Source organism: Staurois parvus, unplaced genomic scaffold (genome assembly GCF_062004578.1).
Source record: "Staurois parvus isolate SC_StPar_1 unplaced genomic scaffold, SC_StPar_1.0 ptg001157l, whole genome shotgun sequence".
Classification (NCBI taxonomy): domain Eukaryota; kingdom Metazoa; phylum Chordata; class Amphibia; order Anura; family Ranidae; genus Staurois; species Staurois parvus.
In genome coordinates this window covers 291642-313786 of record NW_028318953.1, presented here as the reverse complement: position 1 = coordinate 313786, position 22145 = coordinate 291642, and the positions used below count along the sequence as shown (strand labels likewise).

Here is a 22145-nt window from a genome sequence, read left to right as displayed (position 1 = left end):
GGTCTCCCTGGACCCTGCATTCACTATATCTGGTCTCCTCGGACCCTGCATTCACTATATCCGGTCTCCTCAGACCCTGCATTCACTATATCTGGTCTCCCTGGACCCTGCATTCACTATATCCGGTCTCCCCGGACCCTGCATTCACTATATCCGGTCTCCCCGGACTCTGCATTCACTATATCCGGTCTCCCCGGACCCGGCATTCACTATATCCGATCTCCCCGGACCATGCATTCACTATATCCGGTCTCCCCGGACCCTGCATTCACTATATCCGGTCTCCCCGGACCCTGCATTCACTATATCCGGTCTCCCTGGACCCTGCATTCACTATATCTGGTCTCCCACAGTACACATAACATGAAAATCCAATTATTTTAGTAATTATAAACTGCTAAATACCTTTTCTCACCAGCAGTTAGAGCTTGCGGCTTCTATCAGTGTCCAGCAGAGCACTGGTTAAAGCTTGTAGGAGAAGTTTTCTCTAGGTCTAGGAGGATGCAAAACCCCTGACCTTCTGTCTTGACAGTGCTGATTGGCCCTGTGCTGATCACATGCTCTCTCCCAAGAAAAAAAAAAACACCTTTCTAGCAATACACACCAAACTGAGCATGTGCAGAGTGACTCCACACGATATGTCTTATCAGGAGGTAAGAGGGGAGCACTGGAAGAAGGGGAAGATCAGAGAAGTCAGGATCTAACAGCATTTTTAAACAATGCAAAGGATTAACCCCTTAGGTTCCACAGTGAGTATAACAAGCATGCTTTACTGCATATACAGGCTGATTTTTCTGTAGTGGGTTTAGTAACACTTTAGTGCATAATGTAATGCAATGGATCACTTTAGTGTGAATGAGCCCTAATATGATATTAAGGTTCTAGTTTTATTTTAGGTACTTTTTATCTTTACACATTTTTAACGGATTATATTTGTTTCTGTTACTGTCATTGTTACAATCAGTGTTTTGAAAATAAACATTCAAACGTTTTCTAAAGCACTAGAGGGTACCCAAAGAGAGAGTTTTTCTCTTTTCACTCTGCCTTTGACTCAGACCTCCAATGGAGGATTAGGGTGAAATGGTGAAAAGAGGCTTCTTTATGTATGTAAATTTCAGCTTGAGCTTCTGAGCTCTGTAAGCAATAAGCTTTACATCAAAGAAACTAACCAAATATATTAAAATTGTGAAAAGGGGGCCAAAGCTCCCTTACTGGCTCAAAAGGAGAATTGAAAGTTTCATTCATTTGACCTGAATGAACAAAGTATATATTTTAAATTGTAATTTTTTTAGTCCTGACTGTAAAGAAATAAATGGTGTAAACAAACTATTATACATTTCATTACAAGGTCAGTTCACACAATATTTTCTCATTAGCTATGTTGCTAAACCACGACGAGTTTTTTCACATGTCCTGGTCTATAATAAAACTATAAGGCTGAGATCATACTGCTGGCAAAAGGGGCGGTAAAAAACAGGTAGTTGATCTATGTTTTTATCAATCCCTGACTGCCGGCCTACAAAGTAACATGGTTCTTGCGAATTGCCACTACCACAATGTTTCCCTGTGCAGAAAGTTTAACTCAGCATTTCATATTTGGAGGCGGTGCCACTTGCCAAACGTGCCTATTGAGTCAGTTGGACAGCACCATAGCTACCTGTATTTGGCAAGCAGTTGTGGTGCGTCATTGCAATGCAAAACCCACCTTGGGACTGGAAAATTCAGGAGGTGAATGTTGACTCTTGAACAGCTGCAAACCACCGCTTTGAAAAGTCACCCACAATGGATTGCTTTTTAGAGGGGTGATAAGCTCCAACACCACCGTGAACAAGGCCTAAAAGGGGCATGCACTGTGTGGGGAAGGCAGATCCAAAAACTGAGGGAGCTCAGATATACAATCAGCTTTGTGGTGCATTACCGTGGTATAACACGTATTTTATTAAATGAAAAGAGGATATATACTCACAAACCAACGTGAGTTTCGGGAGCTAAACCCCCTTCCTCAGAGCTCTAAGGAAGAGGGTTTAGCTCCCGAAACGCGTTAGCCTATCTGCACCATTAGACACAGATGTATTGTGACTGTTCTTGTGGACCACTTTTACTGCCTTTTATCACGTTGGTTTGTGAGTATATATCCTCTTTTCATTTAATAAAATACGTGTTATACCACGGTAATGCACGATGAGAGTGCGCCCTTGTTTGTTCTTTTCCACTAGTGGTCAGATTCCCCGATCTTAAAAGGGCAGCACCTTTTCGGTTGGCATTTTGGCCTCGCCTTGGTTGTATGAAGACTGGAGCGCTGGTTTCGTTCGTTCATCTTTTGGAGTATACAATCAGCTTTGCCCACCTCCCTCCTCCAGGTGAGCCTCACTATTGCTTGGTCAAGCGAACATACTCATGGGCGATGCCATGGGCCAACAGTTGGTGGAGGGAGGCAAGACCATGTGAAGCGGTCTGTATTTGCATGTCAGAGCAACCCAGTATTCTGGAAGATGTTATAGAAAATTTGACCAGTTGGGTGTCTGAAGGTGTAAGCAGAAATCTTATGGTCCCATTGACAAGTCTCAGTGCCCAACCGTTGGATGGTTGGTCAGGATAGGACACATAGAGTTCTACTGGATGCAGTTCTGTAGGCCCCTGTGTAGGAGACCTGCATATCCTGCACCAAGCACTTTCACATTCTTTGTAATCTGCAGTTTATGTCGTGTGTCAAAACATTCTTTATAGTCTTCTGTTGGGGATGTGTCAAGCAGAACAACTGGAAAACAGCTTAACCCAGGAGCTCTCAGTACTGGTATTTTGAATGGTGCATTGCAGATAGGGAGACAGAGGATAGCAAAATCTGTACCCTGCCTCCCACTATTATTTTTACCAAAAGTTTTGGGTTGAATTCTTCTGTTAAAGGGCCTTTCATTTCTAAATTATACACTTCATCCCCGGTCATTTTATCTAACACACACTAGGACATTAAAGCAAGCACCTGGCTGGTTGTGATGGGCAACACAGACGCTTTTCTTCCATTTTCTGTGCTGTGACTTTAGGTATGAGATAGACCTCCTATTGCCATGTATTATGGTTACGGATCACGTCCTTGTGCTATAGCAATCTTCCACTAAAATATACTGCCCTCCGGCCATCTAAATATACATTTATTAAATCATTTCTAATTTATTAAGAGGAAGGACTAGATTTAATTTTTTTTTTTCAAATTAACATCACCATCACCAGAGAGTTCTCAGGTAATGAACTGTATCACCAGCTATATCTAAGGATAGACTGTTGCTTCATTGAATCCTGTAGGCAAGCGGGTGGAGTGGCTGTACTGAGCACAGGTAGGGCTTGGATGGCCTCTTGAACAGTTTTAATCAAAGTGCATTTTTTTTTGGTTTTGGGAACAGTGGAGATGGGTTAGACCCCACCAGTATTATATTCCTGTCTGTGTCCCCGTTGAGAAGATTCACCCCTCTTTTCATCTTGGTAATCATTGTCACTGGGACAGAAAGTGATGGAACCAGATCAAGACTGGAGTAAAAACTCTTCAAATGGACACATGTTCTTATGGCAAATCTCTAAGGTTGGAATTCAGTTGAAGGATAAGTTCACCTTTTGTAACATGTTACATCCATGTTCAGAGTGTAACATATAACATGTTACTATCAGACCGGCCCCTGCTCCCCACTGTGACAGCTAGCGGGGGATCTTCTCCCCCCTTGCTAGCTGTCAAAGTTTTTTAAAAACATGGCCATGCGGGGCTCTGCCCTCCCCGGGTGCGTCACTCATTGAGAGACTACAAGTCCCAACAGCCTTAGCGGCTGAACTATGAACTACCATGGCGCTGTGGATGCACCATGGTGGTTCGTTTTTTCTTCCTGTCAGTGTATCTGCTTGCTTGTACATCCCGAACGGCAAGCAGATATACTGACAGATCTGCAGGAGACCTGCATGGCACCAGCAATCTGCTGATCGCTGGTGCAATGCTTTACAGAAGTGGTCTCCAAACTGTGGCCCGGGGGCCGGAGGTGGCCCTTTGCTTGCCTTTACCAGGCCCTTGGGGCACTATTTCACCAACCAACACCAATGATGGCGCACATTTCCCCCTAGTGACACCATCAAGGGGACACTATTTTTCCCACTCATACCAACAACATGGCACTATTGCTCCCACTAAAACAGATAATGGGACATTTTGTACTCCCACTGGCCAAAGTCTGGCCCCCCTGAAGCCTTAAGGACAGTAAACTGGGCCTTTGCTTAGAAAGCTTGGAGACCCCTGCTTTACAGGCTCCTGCAGACAAAAATAATAAATGCACATTTTTTTTACTTGCAAAAAAATGTGCATTTATTATTTTATACTAAAAGGTGAACATATCCTTTAATTGTAGACAGATATCTTCTCATTTCCTGTTGCTTCTCCAGGACATGTAGTGAAGGGAAATCTCCCTCCTTGGCCCCAGGCAATGAAACGTAAACTGACTTTAGCCCTTCCCTACTACACAAAGCAAGGAACTTTTTTTTTTCCAATTTAACATTTGAGTATAGGTCTGCTGTAAAGGGTTTGTATAGACAAAATGTATAAACGCTGAAACAGCTTTTCTCAACCAGGGTTCTGTGGATCCCTAAGGTTCCTCCAGAGTTTGCTAGGAATTCCTCGAACAATGATTAATTTCTGCCTCCCAGATAAGTAACCACTGACATCAATCATCATTTTATCTATCTCTAAGGGGAACATTTTTCCCACTGACCACCAATGAAAGGACCATTCTTCACACTGACCACCAATTTGAAGTGTTACTAAACCCACAACAGTAAAATCAGTCTGTATATGCAGTAAAGCATACCTGTTATACTCACTGTGGAACCTAAGGGGTTAATCCTCTGCATTGTTGGAAAAGGCTGTTTAATCCTGTCTTCCATGTTCCTTCCCTTCCTCCACAGTTCCCAATCCATCAGCTGATAGAACAGAGCTTTGGGAGCAAGGCTGCACATGTTCAGTTTGGTGTGTATTGCAAGATATTTTTTTTTTTTCCTTGGGAGAGTGCATGTGATCAGCACAGGGCCAATCAGCGCTGTCCAGACAGAGGGTCAGGAGTTATGCAGCCTCATAGGAAAATCAGGGGAGATTGAAACCTTCTACAGGATTATCCAGTGGTCAGCTGGACAGTGATATACTGTAAGGCACAAAACTGCTATATACTGCTGAGGAGAAAAGGTATTTAGCAGTTTATATTCACTAAAATAAGTGCATTTCCTTGTTTTGTGTACTGTGGGAGACCAGATATAGTGAATGCAGGGTCCGGGGTTTAGTAACACTATAAGGATTATTCTTCCCACTGACCACCAATGTAAAGAGTATTCTTCCATCTAGCCCTCTATGTACGGAGCATTACTCCTATTGACCACCAATGTAAGGAGTATTCTTCCTCCTGGCCCTCAATGTAAGGAGCATTGCTCCCATTGACCACCAATGTAAGGAGTATTCTTCCATCTAGACCTCTATGTATGGAGCATTACTCCTATTGACCACCAATGTAAGGAGTATTCTTCCTTCTGGCCCTCAATGTAAGGAGCATTGCTCCCATTGACAACCAATGTAAGGAGTATTCTTCCATCTAGCCCTCTATGTACGGAGCATTGCTCCCATTGACAACCAATGTAAGGAGTATTCTTCCATCTAGCCCTCTATGTACGGAGCATTGCTCCCATTGACCACCAATGTAAGGAGTATTCTTCCATCTAGCCCTCTATGTATGGAGCATTGCTCCCATTGACCACCAATGTAAGGAGTATTCTTCCTTCTGGCCCTCAATGTAAGGAGCATTGCTCCCATTGACCACCAATGTAATGAGTATTCTTCCATCTAGCCCTCTATGTACAGAGCATTGCTCCCATTGACCACCAATGTAATGAGTATTCTTCCATCTAGCCAAGGAGCATTACTCCCATTGACCACCAATGTAATGAGTATTCTTCCCACTGACCATCACGGCAATGAACTGTGAGATGTAGATAAAGTAATTATCATCAGTTGTTCCCTGAGACCAAAGAAGTTATTTCAAGGGTTCCTTCATGTTAAAAAAGTTGGGAAAGGCTGCTCTATTGTGTTAATATCTGATCAGAGATACAGTTGCAAGAAAAAGTATGTGAACCCCTTGGGATTACGTGGAGTTTTGCATGAATTGGGCATAAAATGTGCTCTGAACGCCATCTAAGTCACAAAAATAGAAGAACACAGACTGCTGAACATAATACTACACAAACATTAGATGTTGCCATGGTTTAATTGCACATAACATGTAAACATTCACAGTGCAGGGAGGAAAAAGTATGTGAACCTTTGGACTTAATAACTGGTTGACCCTCCTTTGGCAGCAATAACCTCAACCAAACGTTTTCTGTAGTTGCAGATCAGACCTGCACAACGATCTGGAGTCACTTTGGACCACTCCTCTTCACAAAACTGTTTCAGTGTAGCAATATTCTTGGGATGTCTGGTGTGAATCGCTCTCTTAAGGTCATGCCACAGCATTTCAATCGGGTTGAGGTCAGGACTCTGACTGGGCCACTCCAGAAGGTGTATTCTGTGCTGTTGCAGCCATTGTTTTGTTGAATTACTTGTATGCTTTGGGTCATTGTCCTGTTGCATCACCCATCCTCTGCAGAGCTTCAGTTGGCGGACAGATGGTCGTACGTTTTCCTGCAAAATGTCTTGATAAACTCTGGAATTCATTTTCCCATCAATGACAACAATCTGTCCAGGCCCTGAGGCAGCAAAGCAGCCCCAAACCATGATGCTCCCTCCGCCATGTTTTACAGTGGGGATGAGGTTTTGATGTTGGTGTGCTGTGCCTTTTTTCCTCCACACATAGTGTTGTGTGTTCTTCCCAAACAACTCAATCTTGGTTTCATCTGTCCACAGTATATTTTGCCAGTAGTGCTGTGGAACATCCAGGTGCTCTTTTTCAAACTTCAAACGTGCTGCAATCTTCTTTTTGGACAGCAATGGCTTCCTCCGTGGTGTCCTCCCATGTACTCCATTCTTGTTTAATGTTTTCCTTATTGTAGACGTGTCAACAAAAATGTTAGCATGTGCCAGAGATTTCTGTAGGTCTTTAGCTGACACTCTGGGATTCTTCTTTACCTCATGCAGCATTCTGCGCTGTGCTCTTGCAGTCATTTTTACAGGACGACCACGCCCAGGGAGAGTAGCAACAGTGCTAAACTTTCTCCATTTGTAGACAGCCTGTCTTACCGTGGACACATGAACATCAAGGCTTTTGGAGATACTTTTGTAACCCTTTCCAGCTTCATGCAAGTCAACAATTCTTGATGGTAGGTCTTCTGAGAGCTCTTTTCTGCGAGGCATGGTTCACATCAGACAGTGCTTCTTGAAACCAGTAAACCCAAAACAGGTGTGTGTTTTTTAAGGGCAGGACAGCTGTCAGCAACACATCCAATATCATCACACTGATTGGAGTCAAGGTTGGCTCACTCCTGGCTCCAATTAGCTCTGGGAGAAGTCATTAAGCTAGGGCCTCACATACTTTTTCCTCCCTGCACTGTGAATGTTTACATGTTATGTGCAATTAAACCATGGCAACTTCTAATGTTTGTGTAGTATTATGTTCAGCAGATTGTGTTCTTCTATTGTTGTGACTTAAATGCCGTTCAGAGCACATTTTATGCCCAATTCATGCAAAACTCCTCGTAATCCCAAGGGGTTCACATACTTTTTCTTGCAACTGTATGTGTTTCATAAGTGCCTGTTTTTACACAGCTGTCTCCATATCTGTTAGACACCAGCCTTCCAACCTTCCTTTCAGGAACATTGCATGACAACATTAGTGAAGAGAGGAGGGAGGCTGCAGAAAAAGGGATTGCATTGGTGGCAGAGATGTTAATTACACAGGAGCAGCAGTGAGCCTGTGGTCATGTTACAAGCAGCCTGTTAGTTCTGAGTTACTTTCTCCTTTGGAATACATTAGCAGAATATTGTAAACAAGTGGTGTAGAAAGAGCAGGTAAAATAATTTTGTGCTCCTGGCAGGGTCCAAAAATACTTTTTACTGACTTGGGGGGTGGGCTTGGAAAGTAACAGTGTCTGGCAAAAACAAAAATTATTAAGTATTTTAATCTCGAGAAACAGTAAAAAAAAATTTTTTTGTGTAGTTTATATTTTCTTGTTTATTACATTTTAAAAAATGTAATTGATCACAAATTTCCCCTGTAAAGTTTCTGAAGGATTTTCACTCATAGTATTTTGTCAGGTGATTATTAGCATAAGATAAGGTGTTACTAAACCCCAGACCCTGCATTCACAATATCTGGTATGCCCAGACCCTGCATTCACTATATCCGGTCTCCCCGGACCCTGCATTCACAATATCTGGTCTCCCCGGACCCTGCATTCACTATAACCGGTCTCCCCGGACCCTGCATTCACTATATCTGGTCTCCCCGGACCCTGCATTCACAATATCTGGTCTGCATTCACTATATCTGGTCTCCCCGGACCCTGCATTCACTATATCTGGTCTCCCCGGACCCTGCATTCACAATATCTGGTCTCCCCGGACCCTGCATTCACTATAACCGGTCTCCCCGGACCCTGCATTCACTATATCTGGTCTCCCCGGACCCTGCATTCACAATATCTGGTCTCCCCGGACCCTGCATTCACAATATCTGGTCTGCATTCACTATATCTGGTCTCCCCGGACCCTGCATTCACTATATCCGGTCTCCCCGGACCCTGCATTCACAATATCTGGTCTCCCCGGACCCTGCATTCACTATAACCGGTCTCCCCGGACCCTGCATTCACTATATCTGGTCTCCCCGGACCCTGCATTCACAATATCTGGTCTCCCCGGACCCTGCATTCACAATATCTGGTCTGCATTCACTATATCTGGTCTCCCCGGACCCTGCATTCACTATATCTGGTCTCCCCGGACCCTGCATTCTCTATATCTGGTCTCCCCGGACCCTGCATTCACTATATCTGCTCTCCCAGGACCCTGCATTCACTATATCTGCTCTCCCCAGACCCTGCATTCACTATATCTGTTCTCCCAGGACCCTGCATTCACTATATCTGGTCTGCCCAGACCCTGCATTCACTATAACCGGTCTCCTCGGACCCTGCATTCACTATATCTGGTCTCCCCAGACCCTGCATTCACTATATCTGGTCTCTCTGGCCCCGCATTCACTATATCTGGTCTCCCCAGACCCTGCATTCACTATAACCGGTCTCCCTGGACCCTGCATTCACTATATCTGGTCTCCCCGGACCCTGCATTCACTATAACCGGTCTCCCCGGACCCTGCATTCACTATATCTGGTCTCCCCGGACCCTGCATTCACAATATCTGGTCTCCCCGGACCCTGCATTCACAATATCTGGTCTGCATTCACTATATCTGGTCTCCCTGGACCCTGCATTCACTATATCTGGTCTCCCAGGACCCTGCATTCACTATATCTGGTTTGTGCTCCTGGCAGGGTCCAAAAATACTTTTACTGACTTGGGGGGTGGGCTTGGAAAGTAACAGTGTCTGGCAAAAACAAAAAGTATTTTAATCTCGAGAAACAGTAAAAAAAAAATTTTTTGTGTAGTTTATATTTTCTTGTTTATTACATTTTAAAAAATGTAATTGATCACAAATTTCCCCTGTAAAGTTTCTGAAGGATTTTCACTCATAGTATTTTGTCAGGTGATTATTAGCATAAGATAAGGTGTTACTAAACCCCAGACCCTGCATTCACAATATCTGGTATGCCCAGACCCTGCATTCACTATATCCGGTCTCCCCGGACCCTGCATTCACAATATCTGGTCTCCCCGGACCCTGCATTCACTATATCCGGTCTCCCCGGACCCTGCATTCACAATATCCGGTCTCCCCGGACCCTGCATTCACTATAACCGGTCTCCCCGGACCCTGCATTCACTATATCTGGTCTCCCCGGACCCTGCATTCACTATATCTGTTCTCCCAGGACCCTGCATTCACTATATCTGGTCTGCCCAGACCCTGCATTCACTATAACCGGTCTCCTCGGACCCTGCATTCACTATATCTGGTCTCCCCAGACCCTGCATTCACTATATCTGGTCTCTCTGGCCCCGCATTCACTATATCTGGTCTCCCCAGACCCTGCATTCACTATAACCGGTCTCCCTGGACCCTGCATTCACTATATCTGGTCTCCCCGGACCCTGCATTCACTATAACCGGTCTCCCCGGACCCTGCATTCACTATATCTGGTCTCCCCGGACCCTGCATTCACAATATCTGGTCTCCCCGGACCCTGCATTCACAATATCTGGTCTGCATTCACTATATCTGGTCTCCCTGGACCCTGCATTCACTATATCTGGTCTCCCAGGACCCTGCATTCACTATATCTGGTTTGTGCTCCTGGCAGGGTCCAAAAATACTTTTACTGACTTGGGGGGTGGGCTTGGAAAGTAACAGTGTCTGGCAAAAACAAAAATTATTAAGTATTTTAATCTCGAGAAACAGTAAAAAAAAAATTTTTTGTGTAGTTTATATTTTCTTGTTTATTACATTTTAAAAAATGTAATTGATCACAAATTTCCCCTGTAAAGTTTCTGAAGGATTTTCACTCATAGTATTTTGTCAGGTGATTATTAGCATAAGATAAGGTGTTACTAAACCCCAGACCCTGCATTCACAATATCTGGTATGCCCAGACCCTGCATTCACTATATCCGGTCTCCCCGGACCCTGCATTCACAATATCTGGTCTCCCCGGACCCTGCATTCACTATATCCGGTCTCCCCGGACCCTGCATTCACAATATCTGGTCTCCCCGGACCCTGCATTCACTATAACCGGTCTCCCCGGACCCTGCATTCACTATATCTGGTCTCCCCGGACCCCGCATTCACAATATCTGGTCTCCCCGGACCCTGCATTCACAATATCTGGTCTGCATTCACTATATCTGGTCTCCCCGGACCCTGCATTCACTATATCTGGTCTCCTCGGACCCTGCATTCTCTATATCTGGTCTCCCCGGACCCTGCATTCACTATATCTGCTCTCCCAGGACCCTGCATTCACTATATCTGGTCTCCCCAGACCCTGCATTCACTATATCTGGTCTCCCCGGACCCTGCAGTCACTATATCTGGTCTCCCCGGACCCTGCAGTCACTATATCTGCTCTCCCAGGACCCTGCATTCACTATATCTGCTCTCCCCAGACCCTGCATTCACTATATCTGTTCTCCCAGGACCCTGCATTCACTATATCTGGTCTGCCCAGACCCTGCATTCACTATAACCGGTCTCCTCGGACCCTGCATTCACTATATCTGGTCTCCCCAGACCCTGCATTCACTATATCTGGTCTCTCTGGCCCCGCATTCACTATATCTGGTCTCCCCAGACCCTGCATTCACTATAACCGGTCTCCCTGGACCCTGCATTCACTATATCTGGTCTCCCTGGACCCTGCATTCACTATATCTGGTCTCCCAGGACCCTGCATTCACTATATCTGGTCTCCCCGGACCCTGCATTCACTATATCCGGTCTCCCCGGACCCTGCATTCACTGTATCCGGTCTCCCCGGACCCCGCATTCACTATATCTGGTCTCCCCGGAGCCCGCATTCACTATATCTGGTCTCCCCGGACCCTGCATTCACTATATCTGGTCTCCCCGGACCCTGAATTCACTATATCTGCTCTCCCAGGACCCTGCATTCTCTATATCTGGTCTCCCCGGACCCTGCATTCACTATATCTGGTCTTCCCGGACCCTGCATTCACTATATCTGCTCTCCCCAGACCCTGCATTCACTATATCTGGTCTCCCCAGACCCTGCATTCACTATATCTGGTCTGCCCAGACCCTGCATTCACTATAACCGGTCTCCTCGGACCCTGCATTCACTATATCTGCTCTCCCCAGACCCTGCATTCACTATACCTGGTCTCTCTGGACCCAGCATTCACTATATCTGGTCTCCCCGGACCCTGCATTCACTATATCTGGTCTCCCCGGACCCTGCATTCACTATATCTGGTCTCCCAGGACCCTGCATTCACTATATCTGGTCTCCCCGGACCCTGCATTCACTATATCTGGTCTCCCCGGACCCTGCATTCACTATATCCGGTCTCCCCGGACCCCGCATTCACTATATCTGGTCTCCCCAGACCCTGCATTCACTATAACCGTTCTCCCCGGACCCTGCATTCACTATATCTGGTCTCCCACTGTACACACAACATGGAAATGCAATTATTTTAGTAAATATAAACTGCTAAATACCTTTTCTTATCAGCAATTAGAGCAGTCTTGTGACTTCAGCTGGTTAAAGCTTGTAGGAGGACTTTTCTTTCTGCTCTAGGAGGATGCAGAACCCCTGACCTCTGTCTGGACAGTGTTGATTAGCCCTGTGCTGATCACATGCACTCTCCCAAGAAAAAAAAAAACATCTCTAGCAATACACACTTAACTGAGCATGTGCAGAAGGGCTACGGGTTCAGTCTTGTCTTATCAGGAGATAAGATATGGATATTTGAACAGGAGGAGGAGCAGAGAAAACAGGATCAAATGGCCTTTTTACTCAATGCAGAGGATTAACCCCTTCCACAGTGAGTATAACAAGCATGCTGTATTGCATATACAGACCGATTTTACTGTTGAGGGTTTAGTAACACTTTAAATTTGTGTTTTCTGCATGGCACAGCCTTTTTTAAATGAACCTGTAAAGACAAAAGTCTCCGCTGATCCCCGCCGAGCAAGCGGATGACAGGTGAGGATGACACAGAGCAGCTCACTCTCCTCAATGGGCGGTCGGATGAAAACATACCGCCTGTCCGTTTCCATCTGACCCGATCCGATGGAATAATATTTGATCATCAGATCATCGTAATGTTTAGCTTCTTCTAGGGCAGTAATGTACCCAGCTTTGATTCTGAATAAGTTTTAGCGTTACCTCTTCATTCTGCTGTTCTCTCATAGCCTCCAGTGATTTTATTACCCAAGGCTGTCAGGTTCATATAATTTACCACTAAAATTGCATTGATTACACTTGCTGGGTAAACCTCATAAACACAAGCACTTAATTGGAATGGGCAACAATCTCTCCTAAGAAGACGGCTTTCCTGTTAAAGAGGAATCCAGGAAACCCAAAACTTAATAGTAGTTATGCAGTTTGAATTACTTTTATTATATGTATTTTTTGTTGAATATGTTATATGGAGGAAAAAGTACAATTCCACAAAGTTACAAAATCTATTGGTATGGGATTGAAGGCTAACCAATAAAAAGTTATTGCTGTTGACATTACTTTGAAACCAGCATGCAAACCCATCATAAAGGCCTGGCTCACACCTATGCGTTTTTTTAGTCCATTTTACATGGTTTCCTATGGGACATAATCACACCTATGCATTTTCAGCTGCTGTGTTTTTGGAAAGAGCCAAGGACTTTTTTTTACCTGCAGCAAATTATGTTTTTGGTGCAGTAGGCTTCAATGGAACCGCACCAAAAACGCAAGTGTGTAATTTTTTTTTGTTTTGGATGCATTTTGCGATTTTTTTTGCCAATAGGAAAGTATTGGGTACGACTTTGATGCAACTTTGCACTCTCTGGCGCTCAAGTCATATTAAAGTAGTGCAGGAACCTTTTCAAAGTCTCAGTGACTTTGAAAAGGTTCCTGCACTACTTTGATGTGACTTTGAGTGTCAGAGAGTGTAAAGTCACATCAAAGTTGTACCCAATACTTTCCTATTGGCAAAAACCCCCGCAAAAACTCATAAAAAATTTGTCAAACATGCAAAACCCACCGCAAGATGCACCAGGAAAAAACACATCAATCGCAACACTCATAGGTGTGAACCAGGCCAAAGAGTAACTAGTTTAAAATGAAAAGGCTCACACGCGGTCACTGCTACACCCTGAAAAAGATAAACAAAGGAAGATTGCTGCACCCACTCACTAAGTGTACTCTCACTTAAAATTTATATAAACAAATGTTTATATATTTAAATGCACTAATTTGGACATTCTGTGATTTGAGAGTTGGACTTTTATTGGAGTGTGGATTTGTCTTGCTTGGGATTACTGGAGGATTTTTTTATTTCATTTATGTGTCTGGATGAGGAGTTAGTGCACTACACATTCTTGGTTTATGTTACTTTTAAATGGTCTTCACATATCCCGTATTTTCCTTACCTCAAATACAGTACAAATCACTTTATCAGGACAAATATTCGTCTCATGGAACCAATATCAGAGCTCTTGGTTTGTCTTACAGCCATCAAAATGGCATGCCTTCCAAAGCTACTATATTTTTTACAGGTGTTTCCCGTTGTGGTTCCCAGTTTTGTCTTACCGTCACTTAAAAACAAAATAATGAAATTTATATGGGGTTCTGTAGGCCCTGGGGTCAATAGAACTACACTTTATTGATGTAAAATTAATGGCGGCTTACCTGTACTGGCAAATTACTATAGGGCAGCCCATATAGTTCTATTAGCTCTCTTGCATGTGCACACAGACATCCCAACTTGGGTTCTGGTTGACACAATCGATTGTGGTCCTGTTGCAATTCCCTAACTAATTTGACTACCGCCAATAACCTTACACTCTTCATTACCACACTCTCTTCAATTGTGGGACTTCATACAGTACTTAGGAGGACTTCTTTCCTCTCATTTCCCTTTGCTAGGTTTAATGATATGTTCTCTATTTCCCTACAAATCCATTCACAACACTGCCCCTAACTACCTCACCAACCTGATTCCCAGGTTCCACCCTACCCGTACCCTTCGCTCTTCACAGGACCTCCTTCTATCTTGCTCCCTGGTCTCCTCCTCCCACGCACGACTGCAAGACTTCTCAAGGTCCTCCCACATCCTCTGGAACTCACTACCCCAATCCATCAGACTGTCACCTTCCCTCCTCACCTTCAGGCGCTCCCTGAAAACCCACCTCTTCAGGGAAGCCTACCCCACCCTCACCTAACAGCCGTTCTCCTTCATTCCTCCTACCACTCCATCCCCCACAGCCACTTCCTCCTGTACCACTACCCCCTCCCTCCTAGACTGTAAGCTCGAAAGAGTAGGGCCCTCTAACCCCTTGTGTGCTGTTTGTTGTTGCTGTACTGTTTCATGTATTGTCCCCCCCTCTATTGTACAGCACTGAGCAAACCCTTTGGCGCTGTATAAACCCGATGTAATAATAATAATAATAATTTCCACCTGGACAGAAATCCCCTAGAAGGTTCAGGTGGTAAATCCAAAAAAGTTTTTCAGAGGTCTACTCCCTTTTAACTTTTGATGGTATCAGATCTTTTGATTATTTCTGAGAAAAGCATAAGGTGCACATGCAAGTATTCTATCAGTGTATACAATTACAACAATTTATTTAGGTAGGTCGATAGGTAGGTAGAACTAGGCAAAATTTTACCAGGTGAGGACTGGATGCAAATCTCGACATCCACATCTAGGAGCTCATTTAATATCCTACCATTAGAGTATTCATATACATTTCTATTTCATTGGTATTTCATTCTCTTTCATATTGTTAAATACGTACCTTGCTATTTACCCTTTTTGCTTTTGGGGCTGTGGACAGGATGGTATGATGCTGCATGTCTGGTGGTTATGCCCAGGGCACAAAGGCTGTGGGTTCAGGTTTACTCTTTAAGATTTACAGTTCTGAGTTGTAATATATGCAAGGATCCCATAGAAGCCCTATTAAATAAACCATTTTAAGATGTTATGGGGTTTATTTACTAAAGCTGGAGAGTCCAAAATCAGACTCCCTTCTGCATAGAAACCAATGAGCTTCTAACCTCAGCTTGTTCAATGAAGCTTTGGCAATGAAACCTGGCAGCTGATTGGTTTCTATGCAGAAGGGAGTCTGATTTTGGACTCTCCAGCTTTAGTAAATAAACCCCTATGTGTCCTGTTGCAAATTTGACTGGCTTCATGTTCATGTCACCAAGCCAAACATAGCCCATTCATGGAAGTCTTCTGCACTGAGCCTTCAAGAAGTTAAAACACAATTAAACAGATCATTGATTAACAAAAAATTATCTTGCTAGGTACACATGAAAGATTTTTCTTAAAATGTGGTCCCCATGGATAGCCTACTCCTAAATTAGCCCCAACATAGATATAGGTGGATGGTTGGTCAATCTCAGGGGATGAGATATTATCCCCTTACCCCCTCTTTCTCTGTTCTTGCTCGCAATGCTCTTTGTTTCTTCCCCCTTCTGTTGTTTCCAGCACTTCTCTTCTTTTGGGTAATGTACATACAATACACTCGGACTTTGACGTTACTTCTGGCCCTTTACAGTTTATTCTTCACTGTACAATAATAAACACATAGAAGTCTCCTGCTGTGGACTAGTTAATGGTACAGCTCTCAAGGCTGGGAAGATACTTGATTCTTTGACCTTCTATAATCTATTCAGTTATGTGGCATATCGTCTAAGGTCATCTGTTGTTTGTGCCTTATTGTAACTGCTAGGTAGACCTTGAGTTGACATTGTATTGTTGAAATTACCTTATGTGTATGTGATAATCTGAAGTGCTCTCTGCGTACTTGTTAAAACTCCATTGGAAACTATTGAATCTATTGGTTAGTTGTTCGTTTTCAACAACAGTAATGAGGTGAGGTATTCAGTGCTAATAATAAGCTGAAGGTAACCGTTAGCTCTAACGGTACCAATTTGATCCTCTGTATTGGCAAAGACCATGTGACCCAGTGGTTGTCAACTTTTGAGCTAAAGGTGACCTCAAATGTGGCCCTTGACATCACCAAATGATCCATATATGTAATGCTTAAGAGGACTGTCAGAGACTACAGACCCAATAAAGGAAATGAGGGTCAGTGTGGACATGCTAAATTTCTAGCTGGTGATGACTGCAGAAGACAATATGAAACTGGCAACATATTATATGAGGCTTATAGAGATCACTTCCATTACCCTAATCCATCTTCCCACTACAGACTGCTGAGGTCCGAGGGCTACACACCATAGACCCTCGAACCGCAGGTTGGGCACCAGTGATGTGACCAATGGCTTGGCACTGTTCAGATGACCAAGCAACAGAGCATTCATGCATGGAAAAGGTAAACTATCCTGCTCTTCCATTAACATTCAGGGGCATATTTATTTAGTGTCAAAGGATGGCTATTTGAAAATTATGCACATTCTTTCACAGATTTATGTTATTAGCATTGCAAATCTAGGGAGCCAATGCCAGAAAACTGCCAGTAAATGGAGTCAAATACAGGTACGGAAATGGGTCTATCTTCTTTCAGCATGCCCTGTAATTACATGGTGTCAGGCAGATGAGTATATAAATGTTCTTTTATTTTTTACTTTAGGTCTACTTTAGGTTGTGTATAACCTGTGAGATGAAAATTCTGGGGTGGCACACTATAAAATAGTGTTTATTTTGAAATTAGATGTTGGCATAGGAGTGCTCGTTGTACCAGTTTATTACTCCAGCTGTGGGAGAAAGCTTGTGATTGTGGAATAAATAAAAGTAACAATAAAGAGACATTTTTACACACTGGGTGGGATCTTTTTGTCTTTTCAGGCTGGGAGAAGACTTCTACCGGGAGGCGATAGAGCATTGCCGGAGTTATAACGCCCGTTTGTGTGCAGAGAGGAGCATGCGACTTCCTTTCCTGGACTCCCAGACTGGCGTAGCACAGAATAACTGTTATATATGGATGGAAAAGACACACAGGGGGCCAGGTAAAATATTATTTTTGTTTTTTGGTACAATGGCTGCTAGGACACTATTATGAAAAAAAATACACCAATCAGCCATAACATTATGACCACCCAACATAACCCGTTGAAGCATGGACTCCACTAGACCTCTGAAGGTATGCTGTGGTATCTGGCACCAAGACATCAGTAGCAGATCCTTTAAGTCCTGTAAGTTGCAAGATGGAGCCTCCACTGATTGGACTTGAGTTTCCAGCACATCCCACAGATACTCAATTGGAAGAATTTGAGAAATGGAGAATTTGGAGGCCAAGTCAATATTTCGAATTTGTTGTTGTGGGCGTCAAACCATTCTTGAATTCGTAAGACCAGGCTGCCTTTTTCCAAAGTTCCATGGTCCAGAACTGATGCTCACGTAACCATTGTAGGTACTTTTGGCTTTGAACAGGGGTCAGCATAGGCACTCTGGCCAGTCTGCAGCTGGAAATGCAACAAACAGCAATACACTGTGCATTCTGACACCTTTCTATCAGAACCAACATTAATGGCTTCAACAACTTGAGCTCCAGTAGCTCTTCTATTGGATTGGACTACACGGACCAGCCTTCGCTCCCATGTGCATCAATGAGCCTTGGATGCCCATGACCCTGTCACCAGTACCGGTTTTCCTTCCTTGGACCACTGTTAGTAGATCCTGACCACTGCAGATCGTGAGCATCCCACAAGAGCTGCTGTTCTGGAGTTGCTCTGATCCAGTCGTCTAGCCATTACAATTTTGCCCTTATCAAAGTTGCTCAAATCCTTACACTTGCCCATTTTTTTCTACTTTCAAACAAAATAACTTCCGGGACAACATGTTTACTTGCTGCCTAATATATCCCTACAACTTTCAGGTGCCGTTGTAATGACATAATCAATGTTATGCACTTTACCTGTCAGTGGTGATAATGTTATGGCTGATTGATATATAGAAACTCTACTAAAATGATGTATGTCATTTCCCCTCACTTTATGTATCAAGTGGCACCACGCACCAGAACAGGAAGCAACTGCAAAATCCTTCCAGAGGGCTGGCTTCTCCCTAAAGCCTGGTTCACACCTATGCGGGTTTTCAGTGTGTTTTCAGTTTTGCAGAAACGCACTATAGCCCACTTAAAGTGTTACTAAACCCACAACCGTAAAATCAGTCTGTATATGCAGTAAAGTACGCTTGTTATACTCACTGTAGAACCTAAGGGTTTAATCCTCTGCATTGTATTAAAAGGCTGTTTGATCCCGTCTTCTCTCATCCTCCCCTTTTTCTACTGTTCCCAAGCCATCTGGTGATAGAACAGAGCCTTGGGGACAAGCTGCACATGCTCAGTTTGGTGTGTATTGCTAGATAGTATTTTTTCTTTCTTGGGAGAGTGCATGTGCTCAGCACAGGGCCAATCAGCACTGGCCAGACAGAGGTCAGTGGTCCTCCATCCTCACAATTAGGAGAGAATAAACACTTAAGCTTTAACCAGTGCTCTGCTGGACACTGATAGAAGTCACAAGACTGCCTTATCTGCTGCTGAGAAAAGATATTTAGCAGTTTATATTTACTAAAAACTGCATTTCCATGTTCTGTGTACTGTGGGAGACCAGATATAGTGAATGCAGGGTCTTGGGTTTAGTAACACTTTAACATGGTTTTCTTAGGGTTATGTTCACATATTTCACCATTGCGTTTTTTGGAAAAGGTCAGGGACTTTTCACCGCCGCAGGTTGCATTTTTGGTTTTATAGACTAATGGAAATGCATTAAATACACAGTGCTTATGTTTTTTATGTGTTTCTGCTGCGTTTTTACTGGTTTCTCCCACAAGAAAACAGACACCTTCCAAAAATGCAGAAAAAGCACATTAAAAAGTGTAAAAAATGTGTGTGGAAAAAGCAAAATGCACCAGAAAGTATCAATGGCAACCTGCACAGGTGTGAACCAGGCCTTAATCACCTCCGGGAGGTTACCCGCCCTTCAGTCAACCCCTGGAAGTCGGGCCTCCCCTCCAGCATTTTATGCTTCATTTAATTGCATGCTTTCCTTTTCCTGATTTCTTTAGGAATGCCATGCAATGCACAGGTTCCTCATTCTCAATGATGCAGTTATATGCTCACTGCATCATTGTATGAGAGTACAGGGCGCTGTGGTGACACTCCTACAGGGGATGGGTCCATGGCACCCTGAACTGACAAGATATCCTCAGTCTTATGGGTCAAATAAACTCAGATGATAGAGGACTTCTAGTGGTGGAAAGTGACAACACTGGTAAAGAAGTGAGCGTTGCAGCCAATGTTGCTTTATTGTTTTAAAGCCCTGTCGGCAACCCTCTTTGGTCCAGTGGTGTCACATACCCCCTTATACCTAGAAGTGCCAGGTATTTTCTTCTGCACACAACTCTAAGCAAAGTGGTGGAAGGAGCAGGGAATATGCTGATAGGGATGAGGGAGGATTAAAGCAAATTTATCTGAGTCGGATTATGGCATTGCAATGCATTGCTCGTAAGCCATGAAATAAAACTTTCTCATGACTCCTTTTGTGCAGGCTTGTCGCCGGGACAGATCTACACCTATCCTGCTCGATGCTGGAGAAAGAAGAGGCGGTTGGACATTTTAGAGGACCCTCGTCTGAGGCCCTGTGAGTTCAAACTTGGTAAGAAGTTAGTTTGGGGGGCCCCAGGTGTTATCATGTTCTGCCATCGTGGGACCTGGAACACATTGCACACCAGGTATGAAGAAACCGAGCACACAATGGTGTCAGTCTGCAATAGTCAGAAGACCTATTGAAAGTCTCTTGTAGTAAGAAGACCTATTGAAAGTCTGTTGTAGATAATTAGCTGGATGTAGGTTTTTTCTTATCTTGATTGTGCAGGTAGAGAGATACCAAACTGAAGGAAAGTACCATAGCTTCTTCACTTATTGTCTTGTGTGTAGGTGTGATAGGACTAGACTAATAGAAGCGAAGTCTTGATACTGTTGGATATAGCATAGATAATAGTCCTCCTTCAAACAGGATGATGTGCATTGGAGGTTCAGTTTAGATGGAACTTATTCTGGTCCTGGACTGCTGCCTGTCTGATAGTCCCAAAGAGAATGCTCAATAGATAACAAACTCTGGGGTGAGTATAGAGAAGCACCCACCAAAAACGCTCATGACACTTAGAGGTCACTTTGAGTTTTATTTTATTGATAAAGGTATCAGATAAAGCCAACGTGTTTTGGGGAAATTCCTCCCCCTTCCTCAGGGCTGAAACTGTGAATATGAATGGACTCGCTATGAACTACAAATAGGAGACCTTTGGTGGGGCTTGATCCAAACTGTCAAACCTTGTTATGTAAAAAGAGTTGAAATTGAAGCACCACACCACTGCTAAGAGGTCCAAACAACTTTACCCCATTAAAGATCAGGCGTACAATTCAAAAAGTAGCCAATGTGTTTCAGGGGTCTAAGTGCCCTTTCGTTAGGGATAGAAAGAACATAAGAAGATTTCTATATCAATCTGATATCGATACAATATCACCTCCACAGGGTCATAATTAAAACCAAACAGTCAATTAATTATTTTGACATTCTCATTACTATTGACTGTTTGGTTTTAATTATGACCCAGTGGAGGAGCTTAAGATAATGATACGAGTAAAATAAACCTATGGGTCCGGTGCTATCTTTCCACTTTCCTCAAAACTTGTTACATTGCATACTGCCGGCAATGTTTTTGTTGCTGGCAGTATGGGTTTGACAGTTCAAATCAAGCCCCATCAGGTCTCCTATTTTTAGCTCTTTGCAGTTCCATTCATATCCATGGTTTCAGCCCTGGGGGAAAGGGGAGGCATTCCCCCAAAACACGTTGGCTTTATCTGATACCTTTATTCAATAAAAAAAAAATCGATTTGACCTCTGAGTGTCATGAACTTTTGTAGTGCAAGCTCCTCAATACCCACCCCAGAGTTTGTTATTTATACTCTAGGACTAAGCAGCAGTATCATGCTGTTATCTCTCATGCACATCCAGTAAATTGGTATTGCTGATCATGAATAACTTGTGTAGCTTCACATTGGAAGTGGATGGTTTTAAAAAAGGGTCCCCAGTCTACGATTTATATACCTACAGCTTTTTTGCTTTCAGCAACAGATTTTAGGTATATTCTAGAGCAGGGGTCTCCAAACTTTTGAAATGAGGGCCGGTTTACTGTCCTTCAGGCTTTAAGGGGGCCAGACTGTGGCCAGTGGGAGTAGAAAATTACTCGACATCAGTGCTCCATCATTCGTTTTAATCGGAGGAACAGTGCACTCAATGAGAAGAATAATACCCCATTGATGGTGTCAGTAGGGAAAATGGTGCTCCCATAGTTGGTTTCAGTTTGTGAAGTAGTGCCTCAGGG

At 43.6% G+C, this 22145-nt stretch overlaps 1 protein-coding gene across 3 annotated transcripts in view; it reads left to right on the top strand.

Moving 5' to 3' along the window:
* The window catches only part of DPF1 (double PHD fingers 1), a 232378-nt gene that overhangs the window by 90397 nt on the left and 119836 nt on the right, over window positions 1-22145 (top strand). For 2 of the 3 annotated variants that reach the window (XM_089659439.1, XM_089659437.1), the window contains exons 2-3: window positions 17607-17767; window positions 20309-20416. In XM_089659439.1, coding sequence (XP_089515565.1) covers window positions 17607-17767; window positions 20309-20416 — 269 coding nt within the window. The remainder of the gene's footprint in view (window positions 1-17606; window positions 17768-20308; window positions 20417-22145) is intronic. The other variant, XM_089659438.1, reaches the window with a different exon arrangement.